This window comes from Nannobrachium achirus, assembly GCF_963921795.1.
Source record: "Nannobrachium achirus genome assembly, chromosome: 3".
NCBI lineage: Eukaryota > Metazoa > Chordata > Actinopteri > Myctophiformes > Myctophidae > Nannobrachium > Nannobrachium achirus.
The window spans coordinates 56981486-56999799 of NC_137812.1; the positions used below are offsets into that span (position 1 = coordinate 56981486).

At 40.3% G+C, this 18314-nt stretch overlaps 1 protein-coding gene across 1 annotated transcript; it reads left to right on the forward strand.

The window, feature by feature from the left end:
* The first annotated feature begins 9591 nt into the window (after positions 1–9591).
* Positions 9592–17402, forward strand: casp3a (caspase 3, apoptosis-related cysteine peptidase a). The gene is made up of 6 exons (XM_080722856.1): positions 9592–9734; positions 10736–10878; positions 12031–12159; positions 12730–12905; positions 13465–13576; positions 15581–17402. Exons 1-6 carry the CDS (start codon positions 9673–9675, stop codon positions 15808–15810), a joined length of 852 nt encoding a protein of 283 aa, XP_080578982.1. The 5' UTR covers positions 9592–9672; the 3' UTR covers positions 15811–17402.
* The last annotated feature ends 912 nt before the right edge of the window (positions 17403–18314 follow it).

The window sequence follows — 18314 nt, forward strand, 5'->3', positions numbered from 1 at the left end:
GAGTCTGAAGTTGTCCCTATTCTATTTAATTTCAAAGGGGAGGGGATTTAAAATTTGAAATTCCCAATCACAAGAGATCTGGTGGGAGGGGTTGTGTTTGACTTGTGTACACAAAACATTCCCCCCTCCCCTGTATGACAGGCATCAAACAAGTTGTTGTCTTTGATGTTTCATTGATTAGAGAGAAGCACTAACGAGCTATTGACACTTGTATGGCTCAATCAATTACTGCAGTTCAGAACCCCTTTGAAGTTCAAAGGGAACAATTAACACCTTCTAAGCCACGGGGAGCCCCTTAATGTTAAAACCGTACTATATCGCACATCCCCCCAGGGACTCTCAGCCACGCCGTACATTCCCGGACTTTGTCTTTAAAACCGGAATAAAAGCTTTTGATCCGAAAATCGGCGATCGTCTAACCTTCCCTAGTCACCACTCGTGCACTGATAGCTCATGCAGACCGTGCATGAAGCAGAGGTGACGTCAGCGCCTCTCCTTCTCCAAGGCTACTCCCAGCCATCCGTTTGCTGTCTGCACACTCGAGCTCCTACAGCAGCCATGCTTGGGGCTATGCTAGCGAAACTTTTCAGTTCTGTTCTTCAGTCACACATGGACTATTTGCGGGGACATTTACGTGAAAGGATCGCGCACGCGAAACGCACGGGGACATCGACGATCGGCCAAAACCCCCATTCTATCCCAACGGAAATCGAGAAAATCATGGTGAGTTACTGGCCTGGGGGAAAAAAAAAAAGAAAAAACAGCGGCGCTGTTCAAGATGGAGGGGCTGCGGGGTCATGTTTATAAACATAATATTATGTCTCAGATCACAATACAATAATAGAAATGTCACGGCTAATCTACCAACCACCATTCTATTTCGGACGTCAAGGTGTTAAGAGCTCTAGTGAGCCACCCCTCCCTCCACTGTTTCTGTTGATTTTCAAAAGTTAGACCCACCCCTCCTCTGTCTTGCATTGATTTCATTGGTTGGTTTGCCAAGATACCGAAAGAGGCGCGTCATATGGCAAAACCAGACAAGAGAAGCAGTCCACTCAGAGAGTGGGCGGGTCTATTGGCTGGAGCCAGGCAACTTTGTGCCTGCTTCTATACAGGCTTTAAATGCTGATGAGAGGAGGAGGTAATCTGTTGCCTCCTTGTGCGATTTTACTACAACTTGTAATTATTATGAAAATATGCCACTTGCTACTTCAATACTACTTATGAATTAACTCATTAACTCACTGATTGATACCTTGAACTGCTATCATGATTTTATTGTTCTATGTGTTTTATGTCTTCTTTGATGTATATTTTGATGTATACCAAATCGCCCTTCGGGGACAAACAAATAAATGAACTTCTTGACAAGGATCCTAATCGGCTCTCTTATGACTTTCTTGGTCACCTCCCGCACCTCAACAGGCATTGTGGCTGACATCAGTACCACTTGAATGTCTCGTGGCAATTTCTTAATGTCAGCGATCTGATTCTCTAAACCCAGACTCAATATCTCATTGGCTTCATCCAAAACAAACATCTTCATTCACTTAGGAGAGATGATTTTCCTGCTAAACATATCAGCTACTACAATAATGTGGGGAGCCATGTCTTCAAGTTTCTGCATCGCCTTGTGGATATCATTTCCTCCAATGCAGATGTAATGCATGTAGTTAGTCACCCAAGGCTAGGATCACCTTCTGAATCTGCTGTGCCAATTCCCTGACAGCAGCCAGGACCAGGCCCTCATTTTCAACTTCTGCAGGATGGAGATGGCGAATGTTACTGTCTTCCCGGTTACTGATTAGGCTGAGCAGTGACATCAAAGTCTTTATGCATTAATGCAGGGGTCTTCAACGCCTTCAGGCCAAGGACCCTTAGTTAAGAGAGAGATTAAGCAGGGAGGGAACCCCACAACCTTTTCATAGATTCCATATAGTTTCATAGTTTGACAGCACAATCATCAGTGTATTTTGGATTCATGTCAATTTGTGTTTTCAGATATTTAACCACTTGACCCATCATTACCTAATAAACTCGAACTTTTACTGTGTACTTAGTCTGCTCTTTTTCCCTTCTACACCAAACCTCTTTGCCGAAAATATCCGATCTACAAGCTTGTAGATGTGCTATTTTTGGCTACAGTTCTCCGAATATGGACACTAGGGTTCAAGTTGTTAATATAAAAAGGATTGGAAGATTTGGAAGACCCCCTGTAGTAACTCTGAGGACCCCCCTAGGGGTCCCGGGCCCCCTGTTGAAGTCCCCTGCATTAATGAATGATAGATAGATTTTGTTTTGTCTTATGTGTATTCATTTTAGGATGGGTATACATTTCTCTAAAACCCAAGCTGTTCCCTAGCATGCAACTCACTTCCCCTGACAACAGGCCTAAGTTCTTTGTTTGAACTCAAATTGATATTCCAGGCAATATCCAAACAACACTATATATGGGTGTTCTTGTAACATGAAGGCTCATTGTATTACCTATATCATTTTCATCATAGACAGTGAGATATATTGAAAGTTGTCATCTTTGAATAATGTTAGCTATTGAAGCTTTATTTGTTCCCACATCTGTATGGCGTTTACACTTTATTGTCAATACTTCTATATAGCTAACCACATTCTACCATCATGTTACTATGCCTGAATATTTATCCTGTATGTGTGATTGCAATTCTGAACGCAACCATTGGTTGCTGACTTTCGGCACCTTAATCTTTGCCATAACCACATCAAAACCATTCCTAATTTTAAACCTTAAATGTTTAAATATTAAATAAAATATAAATCATACCCCCACCCCATGTGTAGTCATTTACCACTATTGTAACAGTACGTAAATGTACAGTTTTACTGTACATGTTGATGTTAATTAAAAGCTTAATATTTGTATATAATTGCTGTTCTTCAAATGTCATTTACTGATAATGAAAGTGCTTTCTTGAAAAGACACAATCATAACCATGAGTAGCCTAGATCATGTCTCAAAATGGTTGCATACTCCTAAATAACATTGTTCCACCAATCATCAGTTTTGACCCTTGCTTAGCACTGCCAAAGTTTGAACTGACAAGGACTATAATAAAAGATTCATAAAGTGAGTTATTTTGAGCAAAAAAAAAAAAAAGAAAGGTTAAGGAAAGCAAAGTTCAGTCATATCAGCGATCTGGTTAAAAAGGAAATCAAAGCAACACTTGTCGACTCAAAATAATTGCCACTGATAAATCAATCAACTCTTAGTATAACCTTGGTAAGTTTGCTACCTAATGTATGTGATAAAATGTAGACTGCAGGAAGACACAACTGAAATTATCAACAGGATACATTTACACAATTATTACCAAAAGAACAACAACAAGTAATAGCGATAACAATAATAGGCCTACAATAATATCTACTTCTAACTATTTACAAATGTACACAATTACCCATCCACCAAAAACTACAATAACAATAAGGGTAATAATAATTGCAAAAATATGTATATTCTAACAAATGTTCACAATTACCCACCATACCAAAAAATACAGCAATAACAATAACAATGATGCAATGATATTCAAACTATTTACAAAAATAATAATAATGAAAAAACAGATTTCAAACAAACTTTTTACATTCTGTTGACGAGAAGCTCCTCTCCAGTTCAGTGTGTGCGTGCACTGTACAGTTCCTTTGCGATGTACATAATGTTCATCGTCTCTTTGCAGTTGAGAGACAGCACATACTCACAGACTGCAGGGGTGGGGAATCTGGGGGTCTTTGGCTGGGACTGGGAGGATTCTCTCCGTCTCTCCAGGGAGCTGTAACCCTCGTCCGACTCCTGCAGTGTGTGGGCGCCAGCAGGGGAGGATTCCACCCATTCCACCTGCAACACCTGAACCAACGGTCCCGGCTTCGTGGTCTCTGTTGAGGAACCGATGGGATGCCACCACTGTGGGTTGTGTTGGGCCGCTGGCAGAACACTGTTCTTGAAGTCCATCTGAACAAAGGGTACCAGTTTTGAGACGGTGGTCTGGGTGTCAGGAGACAGGCGGGCTTTGGTCAGCCGTTGCATGGTTTCCTGTGGAAATAAGCTTAGTCTTTTCATGGATCTCCTTTTAGTAGACCTTGTACCAGTGAACTGTACCGTCATGAAACTGTACCTTTTCCTATGCAAACTTCTAATAAAGTCTTCAATCAATCAATCAATCAAATTGTCCCATGGTGATGCTGATGGCACTGGTCCGTCGACGTCCAAAGTTCCAAACTACTGCCGTTCTAGTTAACTGTTCAGTCTGTTGTTAACTGAAGTACTGAACCAAAAAGCAGGCTGTAACAAGGAAGGCTGGCTGTAGATGTGGTGTCGTGGTGTTCTCAGTGAAGTTCAAGTTCAAGAGTTAAACGGACCACTGATTCGAGGAGCAGGTGTCGAGCGTTGCACTTTGCCAGAAGGTTCAGCGAACACTGAAGGTTGAACTGCGCGCTGCTATTTATTATCGTCCTGCGGCACAGCGGTTGACCAATCAGCGTGGCCGACAGGTTTGGGTTGACCAATCACAATCAGAGAAGCCGCCAAGTCGCGCTGCCCTAATTTGGTGTTGGATGCAACCATGACACTTTTCGATGTAACCTGTTCAACAGGCGTGATTAAGGTATTAAACCGAAACAGTGTGCACCTGGTTGTCTCCACCAGCCGAAGGCATGGGGGAGAGTATGTTTTCCCCTCCGTCCGTCCGCGTGTCCGTCCGTCCGTGTGTCCGTGTGTCCGTGCGTCCGTCTGTGCGTCCTCGCAGTTTGTGTGCAGCTAATCTCAGTCGCCGTTGGCCCGGTCGCTGCCAAAGTGAGCACACACATTCCCTGAATGCCAATCTAGAACCTCTGCCCTAAATTTTTCAAATGGGCTTTTTCTAGCGCCACCTAGTGGCCGATGTTCGCAAGACACATTTCTGTGCACTACTCTTACAGATTTTGTCCAAAAATCCTACAAATCGGTAGGCAGTATCTCGACAGTCATGTGATCGACACGGATCTGTCCGATTTTTCATATTCCATCCTGATTGGCTAAGATTGGCTTCCAAAGTTTGTAGGATTGAGCCGTTTGGAACAAAATGCCTCAAATCCCAAACGCAAAGTGCAATTATCATGAAATCGCGCACAAATGTTCCCACTAGGTCGAAGAAGAAATGCCACTTAACATTTTTTAAATCAGCCTCATGGTGGCGCTATAACAGGCCGATTTGTGGTTTTACCTATAACTCCATCGATCAGTTTCAAACTTTGTAAGCGCATTCCCTAGAGGCTAAGGATAAACCTTTGCCCTGCATTTTTCACATCAGCCTTTTATAGCGCCACCTTTGGGCCGACTTATGTAAAACACATTTTTGGATATTACTCCTTGAGATTTTATCCAAAGATCACGCAAATCGGTAAACAGTATCTCTATAGTCATGTGATCAAGTCCGATCCGTCTGTATTTCATATTCCATCCTGATTGGCTAATATTGGCTTCCAAAGCTTGCAGGATTGCTCCGTTTTTGAACAAAATGCCTCAAATCATCAACGCAGCTTGCGATTACCGTGAAATTTGCCACACATATTCCCACTAGGTCAAGGAACAAATGCTACCTTTTTCACATTGGCCTGTTATAGCGCCACCAGCAGGTAGACTTTAGCAAAACTCATTTTTGGAACACAATGCTTCAAATCATGCATGCAGCATCAGATTGCCATGAAAGATCTAAGGTGAAGAACATATGCCACCCTTTTTACATTGGCCTATTATACAGTAGCACCACCAGGACGCACGGCCTGGTGGAGACCTGTGCTCGGAAGAGCACTGCTTCTAGTATTTATTTCTGATTTTGTGGGCACTACAAATTATATTTATATGCCAATTCCAACTAGAAGCAGTGCTCTTCCGAGCACAGGTCTCCACCAGGGTGTGCGTCCTGGTGGTGCTACTGTATAATAGGCCAAAGTAAAAAGGGTGGCATATGTTCGTCACCTTAGATCTTTCATGGCAATCGGACACTGCATGCATGATTTGAAGCATTGTGTTCCAGAAATGTGTTTTGCTAAAGTCTACCTGCTGGTGGCACTATAACAGCCCAATGTGAAAAAGGTAGCATTTGTTCCTTGACCTAGTGGGAATATGTGTGGCAAATTTCACGGTAATCGCAAGCTGCGTTGATGATTTGAGGCATTTTGTTCAAAAACGGAGTAAACCTGCAAACTTTGGAAGCTGATATTAGCCAATCAGGATGGAATATGAAATATCAGACAGATCCGACTTGATCACATGACTATAGAGATACTGTGTACCGATTTGCGTGATTTTTGGATAAAATCTCAAGGAGTAATATCCAAAAATGTGTTTTACATAAGTCCAAAGGTGGCGCTATAAAAGGCTGATGTGAAAAATGCAGGGCAAAGGTTTATCCTTAGCCTCTAGGGAGTGCGCTTACAAAGTTTGAAACTGATCGGTGGAGTTATAGGTAAAACCACAAATGGGCCTGTTATAGCGCCACCATGAGGCTGATTTCAAAAATTTGAAGTAGCATTTCTTCTTCGACCTAGTGGGAACGTGTGTGCGCGATTTCATGATAATTGCACTTTTGAGGCATTTTGATCAAAACGGCTCAATCCTACAAACTTTGGAAGCCAATCTTAGCTAATCAGGATGGAATATGAAAAATTGGACAGATCCATGTCGATCACATGACTGTCGAGATACTGCCTACCGATTTGTAGGATTTTTGGACAAATCTGTAAGAGTAGTGCACAGAAATGTGTCTTGCGAACATCGGCCACTAGGTGGCGCTAGAAAAAGCCCATTTGAAAAATTTAGGGCAGAGGTTCTAGATTGGCATCCAGGGAATGTGTGTGCTCACTTTGGCAGCGACCGGGCCAACGGCGACTGAGATTAGCTGCACACAAACTGCGAGGACACACACACGGACGGACGGACACACGGACGGACGAAGGGGAAAACATACTCTCCCCAATGCCTTAGGCTGGTGGAGACAATAACCCTAACCTAACCGTAACCCTATGCCAATACGGTCAGTTAATGCAATGCCAGATGCTGCCACAAGGTGGTGCTGGTGAATCCTTTTTTTTTTTTTTTTTTTTTTAAGAAATTGGTCAGTGTTCATGTGACGTCACTTCTCAATGAGTATTTTTTTTACGTTTGGTACTTTAAAGTACATTTTGATACCAATAGCCTACTTTTGTACTTTTACTCAAATAAATGTTGAATTCTGGACTCTTACTTGTAACTGAGTACGGTATGTCTACAATTACCTATTGATACTTTTACAGTAAGTTAAAGGAGTAGATCACCCCCAAAATGACTTTTTTTCTATTGATTACTCGTGCCATGGAGAGTTGAGTTCAATAATATTTTTTGGTTCTTGTCCCATTCCTAAGACAAAAAATGTATTACAATACATTTACCCCCATTGATTCTGGATGGGGACCCGAATGCATTTGGGTCCCCATCCAGATTCAATGGGGGTAAATACTATAATGTTTTTTTTTTGTCTCAGGAATGCGACAAATACAAAAAATACTATAGAACTCTCCATGGCGTGAGTAATCAATAGAAAAAAAATCATTTTGGTGGTGAACTACTCCTTTAAGTAAACAGGGGTCATCACCATGTCAGCTTGTGATGGACATTTTGATCAATATTTTATTTTTGTCACAGACAAAGTAGGCTAACTGTCCAATCATTTTACAAAAAATCAAAAATAAATAAGAGTCATTCCACGAAACCGGTACGATTTGAGGTCCCTCTAATCCTTTTAGCTGTATTTTATCTATTTGGTCACCAAAATTGATTTTTAAAAGCTTTTTGTCATTAATTGAAATGTTCCCTTTAATATTGTGTAAAACTTACATACATTTTATCTTAATTCCAGAAATTATCTTCCCTTTTTTTAGTAGACACCACCTATTTTGTCCATTTTCTCATGTCCCGGATGGCTGCTAAGGAAAGTGGACTTGAGATATGACTACTAAAAATGTAAAATAATCCATAAATTATGCTATTCACATAAAACCAGAAATGTACTCTATTGCTGGTCATGTTTAGTATTTTAATAGATTGATGATTTATCATTAAAATCACATTATATAGCTCTGTCCCCAAATCACACTCAACTCAACCCCGTTACAAAGTCATTCTCCTCTCTGTAAAAAGTATGAACTGCTCCTTTAGTGACATCAACAACATGCAATGGCATTCTACTAGCCTGGGCTGGCTTCCAATTTCGGGCTTTTGATCCGGTCGGGAGCGGAAAGGCTCCTACGTTTTTCTGTAGTCCAAAACGGACTACACTTTGGCCGGAAACAACGACCGGAAACAGTTTCAACCCAGTTTAGCGCATGCGCAAGTAGTTAGCGCATGCGCAAGTACGGGTTAAAACTGTTTCCGGTCGTTGTTTCCGGCCAAAGTGTAGTCCGTTTTGGACTACAGAAAAACGTAGGAAGTCTTCCGCTCCCGACCGGATCAAACGGCCCGTTTAGTAAACGAAGACCAGGCTTTCTCTCAGGGGAAAGCCTGGTGAGGCGAGGTTAGCATTCTACAAGTCTTCTGAGCAAGATGCTGCAGAAAGAGGACATTTCCCAACTTTTTACACCTATATAGTCATTTGTACTTTCATAGTGTGGTCGTAAAGCTTAACAACTCAACCCGTTACATGAAATAAAGATAGAAAACAATCATTTGTGAAAACTATCTTTTTATTTCAACAGTGTATCTGATTTCCTAATGTCATGCATGCCATGTGGTCTCCTCTTAATCACCACAGGTAGAGTAATTGCCATCTTGAGTAAAAAATCTCAACCCCGTTCCACTCAACCCCGTTATCAATGTCAACCCTGTTAAATGGATTATTCCATAACAATATTAATTTAATGCCTGAGATGGGAAAATATGTTTTTCTGCATGTTAAATATGTCCTTAATGGTGTGGGCTATTCAGAAAAGTAATTCATTTCGATCAAATTTTCCCGAAAAAAATGTCCAAATCGTACCGGTTTCGTGGAATGACTCATAAATCATATGGCAAAATGGTTGACATTTCAGTTCCTTAGCTTATTTATTTTTCTCAGTTCTCTGTCTGGAAATGTCTCGTCAAATGATGTGTGGTTTGTCCGCAAGTTCTCTTTCTTCACCATCACTGTGCAGTTCTTGCTGTTGAGACAAACACTTAAATTAATGATGACAGAGCTCCATTCAGTTCCATGCATGGTAGGCTACATAGGGATTTGTGGTTTGTCAGAAGGGTTTCTTTCCAAGTTCCCTTTCTTCACTGTCACAGCACTGCATAGTTTTTGCAATTCATTGTCCCAAAAAATATTTGTTGTATACTGTGTATTTTGTCAAACTCATTCTACCGATCTTATCTCATTTGAGTACTTTTTCCACCACTGACCCTTCCATAAGTGTGGTCAGTGAGTCTCTCAAATGACAGAACAAGCGCTCCTTTTTTGTCGTAACCCCGCCTGTTCCTTGGCGGTGACGTCATCACGTGTTTACTCCTGTGTGGATCATGTGTACGGATGCGACCACAGACAGACAGACACCACAGACAAAAGAGTTGCCAGAGGAACACAGTGCGCGACGTCTAACTTAATTTATTTAACGCAAACGTTTCATTTGGCTTAAGTTAATACAATCATGTCAAACGGCTGCAAACCTGGAGAAGACCACGCAGATGCAAGGCGGGGCGATGGACAAGAGTAAGTTAAAGACCTTTGTTATGCCCCTGCGTACGCCGCTAGATTTAGTAGTTACGAGAAAATAGAAGATCTACAAGCTCACAAAGCGTTGTGGACGCGACGTGTTGTGGGCTTGTAGATCTGTTAACTACGCATTATCTAACGCCTGCGAGACCAAGATAAGGTGTATTATTATTCTCTTGCCTTCGTTTCCCAATTTCAAACCCACATTGTAACACTAAATAGTGCATGCTGCTATGCTACGTTAGCATAATAGGCTACATTAATATCCCCCAAATCTGTCCCCAGACAGATTTTCAATGAAGATTTGTTTTTCTTTTTTTAATTAGTGGAATGGAATGGAATTCCATATTGATACATCTTAAATGCAGCATAAGCACGGAATTATGGTTATGGTTTGAGTTCCATAACCATGGACGTTCTTATATGAGATACATAAAGTGATACATAACGTGTGGTTCCTGTGGAAATAAGCCGAAAGCTTTCTAGGATCTCCTTTTAGTTGACCTTGTACCAGTGATTTGTGCTGTCATGAACTGTACTTTTTTCTATTGCAAACCTCTAATACATTCTTCAATCAATCAATCAATCCATTATCCAACCCACTCTCTGATCCCTCTAGTCTAGTCTAAAACGAGTCTGTCCTCTGTTTAGAGCAGAGATTCTCAAACCTTTTAATTTCAAGGACCCATTATATTCCACAGTCCACAGACCCCCATTTGATACGATTTTTTACTATACAATCTGTGAACACTTATAGTGTTAGACATGATTTGGTCTGACTCTGATCTGGTCTGTAATTTGGCACAGAATACATACCGTGGATGGCTGTGAAACTTAATTAAAAAGAGCAATCTTTTTTTTGTTTGTTCTCAAGTTATATTTACTTTTACATGTAATCATGGTGAGGACCACTGGGGGTCCCCACTGCAGACCCCATGTTGAGAATCACTGTTGAACTCTTGATTAAGGCATGGTAGTAGTGATGTGTTTTCCTTCAGATCAACAGGGCCTGCTTCGTCTAACCCTGCTGCAACGGAAGTGGATTCCAAGCCCAAGTCTAACAGCTTCAGATATAGCCTCCAACACCCCAGCATTGGCCAGTGTGTCATCATCAACAATAAGAACTTTGATAGGAGGACAGGTAACCGTTTTAGCTAGATCATCTTTGCTGAGTTGAACTCGGTGGATGTCTTTACAATCAGCTTCTGCAGTTGGATCTACATTCTGGATTCACCATGAAGCCAGTAGCCTGCATATTTAACAAAATAAATGTTTACTATCAAATATACTTGGATGGCTCTGGCCTATGCATTTAGGGAACATGGCAAGTTGTTCCATTTACTGCTATGCGTCACAAATTGGACACATTTTGTGTGACACAAACCGATTCCGTAAATGTTATGTGGTCTAGTACTGTGGTTGGTTAGAATCTGACTTGTTCTGTATGTGTTAATCCACCGGAACATCTTGCAATACACATTTTGAGGAATAACAGTCTAGTGGTGTTCTGCTTTTTATCAGGTCATCCAGACCTGATCTACAGATCGCTCTGACCCGAGATCCACACTTTCTCTCATTTCCATATTTCCAGACACTTTCTACACATTGGCTGGTGCTTGGTGCTGTAGGCACATTGAGGAGGACTATCAATGTCCTTAAGACGCCCTAAGGGCGAGAAGCGACCTCCATATATGGGCATGAAGGGGATAAGGACGTAATAATTAGTGTGGTTGCTATAGGCAACCAGACTATTGTTCTTGTCCGCCTTTTTTCTGTAAACCTTTATTTCACGTAGAGTAAATATTTTTTCTGTCAACGTTTCTGCAACCCCAAAAGTCCATTGAGTTCAATACAAGACTCTGTAATCTGAAGTTGAGCCCAGACAGTTATTTAGTTTGTATGGATGGTCCCAACAACACACAGGACCATAATAGTTGATTACACTGCATTCTTATACAGCAGAATGTTGTGGGAGGGGGTGAGAATGTGTTGTTGCACCAGGCAGGATCAGCACCATGGACAGTGACTGTGTTAATACCTGTGTAGGCAAAGGTATTCTAACTTATTTCATTGTTCAGTGTTCCTTTCACAAGGCTAAATGTAGGTTTAGTAGAGAGGAAGTTGACATTACATAACCGTAGTCTTTGAACTTCTTAGATTTAGCCACTTTAGGTCTACTGAAGGTGAAGACCTTCACGCAAGACAGCTCCTTAGTACACATAAGGCTCTCACATAACAATGAACTGAGAAATGATCTCCCAAGAAACAAACCAGTGTTCCCCTGCCGTTGTAGGTATGAATCAGCGGAATGGGACGGATGTGGATGCAGCCAACGTCATGAAAGTGTTTGGGAAACTGGGTTATAGTGTGAAGGTTTACACTGACCAGTCTGTTGACCAGATCAAACACGTTTTGACTACCTGTAAGTACAAATAAAGTGGTTATTATTTGTCTTGTAGATTTCTAGTGCCTACTGACACCACATTCTCAACTTTACTCTGAAGTTACATTCGTGGACAGAATCCGTCTTTGCATTGCTGTACAATGTAAGTTTGTTGGTACCAAAGATCAATAGCATGTGACGACTGATCTTTCCATTTGAAACAAAAAAGAATATCCTTTGTACAGAGAATCAACGGCAGACAGTCTAAATGCAGTCTTACAATAGTCACAATAGTGACTTGCCACATAATGTTTGCAGAGTGGTAGCAGAGTAGTTGTAAGGGACTTACATGTTGATAGAGAGATAACAAAAAAGTAGTGTATTGTGTAATTTAAACTCTGTACCATCATACATAAATGAGGACTGATTGGGATAACTTTTAAATCTCTCCTGCCAACATGTCTGCCAACGTGGCAGCATGTTCCTCAGTGCATTGATAACGACCCTGCAAGCACTTTGTTTCTCATCCATTTATACTTTGCATAAAACACAGTCAAAGAATTATAATAATACAATAAATTAAAAACACTAATGTTCTCTCTTCGTCAGTTTCAAGGGCAGATCACAGTGATTCAGCATCATTTGTGTGCGTTATGTTGAGTCATGGAGATGAAGGCGTGCTCTACGGTACCGACGGCCCAGTAGAGCTGAGGAGCCTCACATCGCTGTTCAGAGGAGACCGCTGCAAATCGCTGGTGGGGAAGCCCAAAATGTTCTTCATCCAGGTAATGCAAACCGTTGTCTCCTTTCTTCAAATTTGCATTTGAGAGAATGTTTAATTATTGGTCAATCTATTGGTCTATGACAGTGGTTCTCAAACTTTTTCATTTCAAGGACCCCCAAAGTGACACTTATTGGCCCCCATTTGAAAAGATAAGCCAGGGACCCCCATGAGAGAAGATCTTTACAGCTCTAGCAGTGATTCTCAACCATTTTAATTTCAAGAACCACCAGTATGACATGGATTAGGCTACAAACCCCCATCTAATGGCATCTCTGAGTCCCCAATTTATATTATAAAATCAATGTTAATTTAACTCTGAGGGTGTACAAATATGGGTCCATTTGGTTCCATTTGTACACTCAGAGTTACAAACCAATAAGGGTCCATTTGGTTCCTAACTCTTCCTAAATCATTTAGCTGGGGGACCACCTGGAACTCCCTCAAGGACCCCACTTTGAGAACCAATGGTCCATGATCTTCTTCATAGTAGTGATGCCACCAATGCAAAGGGTAGACCAAGACCTACATCATGTTTTGTGTCTTTGCGTGTTGTTTTGTAGGCTTGCCGGGGCACAGAGCTAGACCCAGGCATTGAGACAGATAGTGGACCAGATGACACGACCAAGATCCCAGTGGAAGCAGACTTCCTCTATGGCTACTCCACAGTCCCAGGTATGGACTTGTTGTCTTTAGGCTTGGGTGGTTTTAATGGTAAAGGTCTTCACACTATGGGAGCGTGATGAATAAACAATCCGAAAATGCGTTGTCAAGCATTTTGCATCAAACTGTTCGTATAGTTGATGTCTCATTCCTACACATTGAAACATCAACCTTGTTTAAAAATAAATAAACACAGCATAATATTTGTGTCTATGACATAAACACCAGTCCAAAACCGCTATTTTCAGGTCACATTTATCGCCAACATTGTTTTTCGACTTATGTCGTTCCCTGCAACGCTTTGCGATCCATGTGTTAATTGCACAGAAAAATAACCGTGTATGGTTAGGTAACCTGATGACATGCATAAAAATGCAGTATCCATGTCACCACCACCATAAAATAATAATGTGGTGCAAATCGAGATACTTGTACTGCACAGTAAAATCATCAGTGTTAATTTAACCACTTGAAACTCAAACGTGAGTGCACAAATGTAACCAAAAGGACCCTCCCTCACAGGTCCTTTAGGTTACATTTTTACACTCTCAGGAGTTTCAACTGGTTAAATAAACAGTAGGATATTACTGTGGGGATACTCAATCCCCACATGGATGGTCCCTAAAACAGACCGGATCATTGGCAGAGAGTCGATTACACTGCCTTCTCACACAGCAGAATGTTGAGGCAGGGGGTGAGAATGTGTTGTTGCACCGAACAGGATCAGCACCATGGACAGTGGTCGTGACAATACCTGTGTGTAGGCCTAGGTTATTTTATTCCTTTTTTATTATTATTAATCTCACCAGACTAGGGCTGTCATGATGATGACATTTTACATGATGATTAATTGTCACTCAAATAATTGCGATTAACTTAAACACATCATTTAATTGTGTATTTGTCTTTGACAATTACATTTCTGTTTGGCTTTTAGGCTTTGAAATTGCACATGGCAATCATGACACATAACTTAAATATACAAAGAAATGACTGCCATATTTGACAACTTTATACTTAAAAAAAGAGCTTGTAGATCTGCTATTTCCACCACTTTTTGAAAGTGTTTGTAACTATATTAACATTTCTCAACATGGAAACGATTATGACGATTATGCAAAATAATTGTGACAGCCCTACCCCAGACAGATTTTCAATGGAGATTCTTTTTCTTCTTCTTTTGGAATGGAATCCCATATTGATACTTTGATCTTTAAGTGCAGCAGCACGGCATTATGGTTTGAGTTCCAACCCTTGTAACCTTATTCTTGCACACTCTGATCCCTCTCGTCTAACGTTACCTAACTACCATAGTTGCTGTTTGTCATGTCCTCTGTCTAGTGTGCAGTGACCTTATTTCATTGTTCATTTCACAAGGCTAAATGTAGGTTCATTAGAGTGGAGGTTTACATAACATAACGGTAGTCATTGAAGTTCTTACATTTAGCACTTTAGGTCTACAGAAGGTGAAATTGTCTCTGTAATATGCTAATTTAGTGCTATAGCCTTCATATTGTGAAAGAATTTAAGACGTACAGGGATTGGAAACCTTCTCTACTTAGCAGTTTGTCAAGGCTGGAGAGATCTACCTCCGTCTGACAGTGAAGTCTTGTTATAGGAAGCTTTTTAGAACAATGCAAACATGAATAAGTCAATACTTTAATATAGAAACAAAAACTAACCTAGAATTAGTAAATAGTTTAATATATCAATAATGGCAGGATCAATTCTGAAAAGAATGTTGATGATCAAATAATAATAATTTGTGGGACTAAAACAAAATACAGATTATCTTTTAAAATACATTATTTGTATGCAAAAATAATTTACTTTCCCATTATGTGTGAACATTGTATGTCGTTGTATAATGACATATAAACCTGAGTGTAATGAGATGGATAATATTAATGATTTTTTTACATATTTGTACATAAAACATGAAATATTTGTTCTATTTAACCGATAAAGAATGGTCTAGTAAATCAATGTGGTCCTGTCACATATCTCTTTCTACAGGCTACTACTCCTGGAGGAACACAATGAGTGGGTCTTGGTTCATCCAGTCGCTCTGTGAGATGCTCAGCAAATATGGCAATGAATTGGAGCTCCTGCACATCATGACACGGGTTAACCACAAGGTGGCAGTGGAGTACGAGTCGGCCTCCAACTCACCAGGATTCGATGCCAAGAAGCAGATACCATGCATTGTGTCGATGTTGACCAAAGAGATGTACTTCACCCCTTGATGCCAGCTCCTCCTGAAAGAAGACACAAGCCTCCCTCATCTGCAAGGTGTAGGCTTTAGATATATGTTGGTGTTTTTTGTGTTATTTGTTGTTTGGAAATAACTCAAGTTTACATTTCTAATGGAGACTGGCCTTTTGACGACTTAAGCTAAATCTTTCACTGTGGTGTGTGTTGTTGTGTTACTATACACACTGATTCCATGTGTGTATCACTTTGTTATTATTTCACAGTTCACAATTCAGGTAAATCCACATGACTGTGAGAAGGATAGACATGGTTATTGAAAGGGGCGAACTCACACCATCAGGGATATCTAAATTGTGGTTTAGAGTAAATATCCCTGTTGTTGCTCTTAACAAGTGCACGGTCTATAACTATCAAGCTCAAGTAGTGAAACTGATCAAAATCATCTTGTGACTTCATGGATGTCATGGTACTCAGAGGGGAGCTGAATAATCCTGTAGAACATGGCTATGTCATAAAATCATGATGGCCTACCTGTCTCCCCAGATCCATCAGTTTCTCAGGATACAATCGATAAAATTGTTTCAAAGCATGCGCGTGTGTGATAAAACCCACAATCGATATATTTTACATTGCTTAGTAAAAGGTTTAAAGGAATTAATGCACATAATCGCATTATTTTACACTCCTTGCACCCGGTTTGCTGTGTTATTGTCAACAATTACTTGAAAACTAAAGTAGGCTATGTATGTACTTTTATATGTGGCAATCAGTCTGCTGTTGCCCCTCGAATATTCCCTGACAGAATTCAGATGATAATGGAGTTGACCAAATTCAGAATTGGTAACTACTCCAACAATCATGTATTCTGGCTATTGGCCAGTTGGTGGGACTAATGTTCAGTTTTGTTTGTTTGTTTATTGAAAAGGTCTGTTAGTATAACTGCAGTCCTTTACACATGCGACTATCTAATCAATCTGTGCCTGCCCACCCCCGTGCCTCTGGTTTAATGTGACATCTGTGACATGCACAGATATCTATTTTACTTTTGATGTGTATGAGGAAAGATCATTGCATTGCTGTAATATTGGATGCATTTATTCAATTATTCATACACGAATAGCGGCTTTTCACAAATGGTTACAGTTTCTATTTGTCCCCTGGTCAATAACTGGTGCTCTTTGATCATAAAACAGTACAGTTGTTGTTTTGTATTGAATGAAATCTTGATACTTTTACTGTGTCAGACAGTCAAGTCCTTTTTTTATCAGACGCAATGTTGTGTATTCATTAAGAAATTGTGTTGCGTCATATTGCACGCTGTCTCTTTGAACAGAGTAGTGTCTTGAACCGCTTCACCTCCACTGTTGGGTCGTTAGTGAAAGATTACTGCCATGTGAATGGTCAGTCTTGCTGTCCTGTATGCTGTGTCTGTGCACCTGTCTTGATTGGGAGATGTAGGCATGACTCCATATTTTTGTAGCCATGTCATACATTTTTATTCAATGTCACTAATCACTATAGCTTCACTCTTTATCAGCTGTGAACATTATGGCATTTTTTATATGCTTAAGTTTTTTCTGAGGTAATTCAGAATAAATTGAGACCACTTTTCATTTATTTTAAAACTGTTCAGCATAGCCACGAGTTGACGATGACTGAAGTACATTATAATAAACCAGCATTTAAGCTGCAGGGATTGGTGTACATTTAGAATGTTTTGTTTGATTAATTTTACTTAAGTGTCGACTGTCGAGACATGTTGAGTAACATTACATTAGTATTGTTATTGTAATATTCAATACAAATAGTTCACTATACAAATATCCAATCATTCACAATATACAATAGATCCTGTTTAGTGTGGTTGCCCATATAGTTATTGTCTATTCTTCCCTTCACCCAATCAGACATCACGATACCTTGATATTGTGATGTCACCCTTTTCCCCCTCCCTGATTGGCTCCCCATTAAGGTCAAAGGCAACCACACTTGCATTGCATATTTCTAGTTTTATTTGTTCTGGTGAAGTTTCCTTCACCAGAAAAAAATAAATGATGCTTGCATTTCATAATAGAACTACAGGTGCATTCCTGAAGGCTTATTGCTTATTAATGACACACATTAAGCAGAGTTTGTTCAGTAACAGGTCTTCCCAACTCTCTGAACAAAGATAATAGTATCCAATCGGCATTTGATTGATTGATTGATTGAATACTTAGTATACTTGAATACTTAATACTATTAGTCAGATTCAGAAATGTAAACAGCACGCAATACAGTAATACATGTAGGCTAAAAGACACTAAAACGTCCTGGAGACTTGTTTTCATTGTGGTCCAAGGTAATGAGAGAACGCTACAAAGATAATTTATCAGCACCGATTTTATAGTGTTCCAGTTCCAATTTTGCCTGATAGTGTATATGACTATTCTCATGCTAGAGCCCTGAACATTGTTTTCGCCTCAACAAAATGTGGCCCCTGGCAGCAGTAAGCTGGATTATACATTGTGTGGACTTGAGGGGCCCCTGGCAGAGT

Bases quoted from the DNA above. Each gene is read 5' to 3' on its own strand.
- casp3a (XM_080722856.1), top strand. From the start codon at position 9,673: ATGTCAAACGGCTGCAAACCTGGAGAAGACCACGCAGATGCAAGGCGG. The intron at 9,735-10,735 runs GTAAGTTAAAGA...GTTTTCCTTCAG, and splicing joins AGGCGGGGCGATGGACAAGA to ATCAACAGGGCCTGCTTCGT. The intron at 12,160-12,729 runs GTAAGTACAAAT...TCTCTTCGTCAG, and splicing joins CAAACACGTTTTGACTACCT to TTTCAAGGGCAGATCACAGT.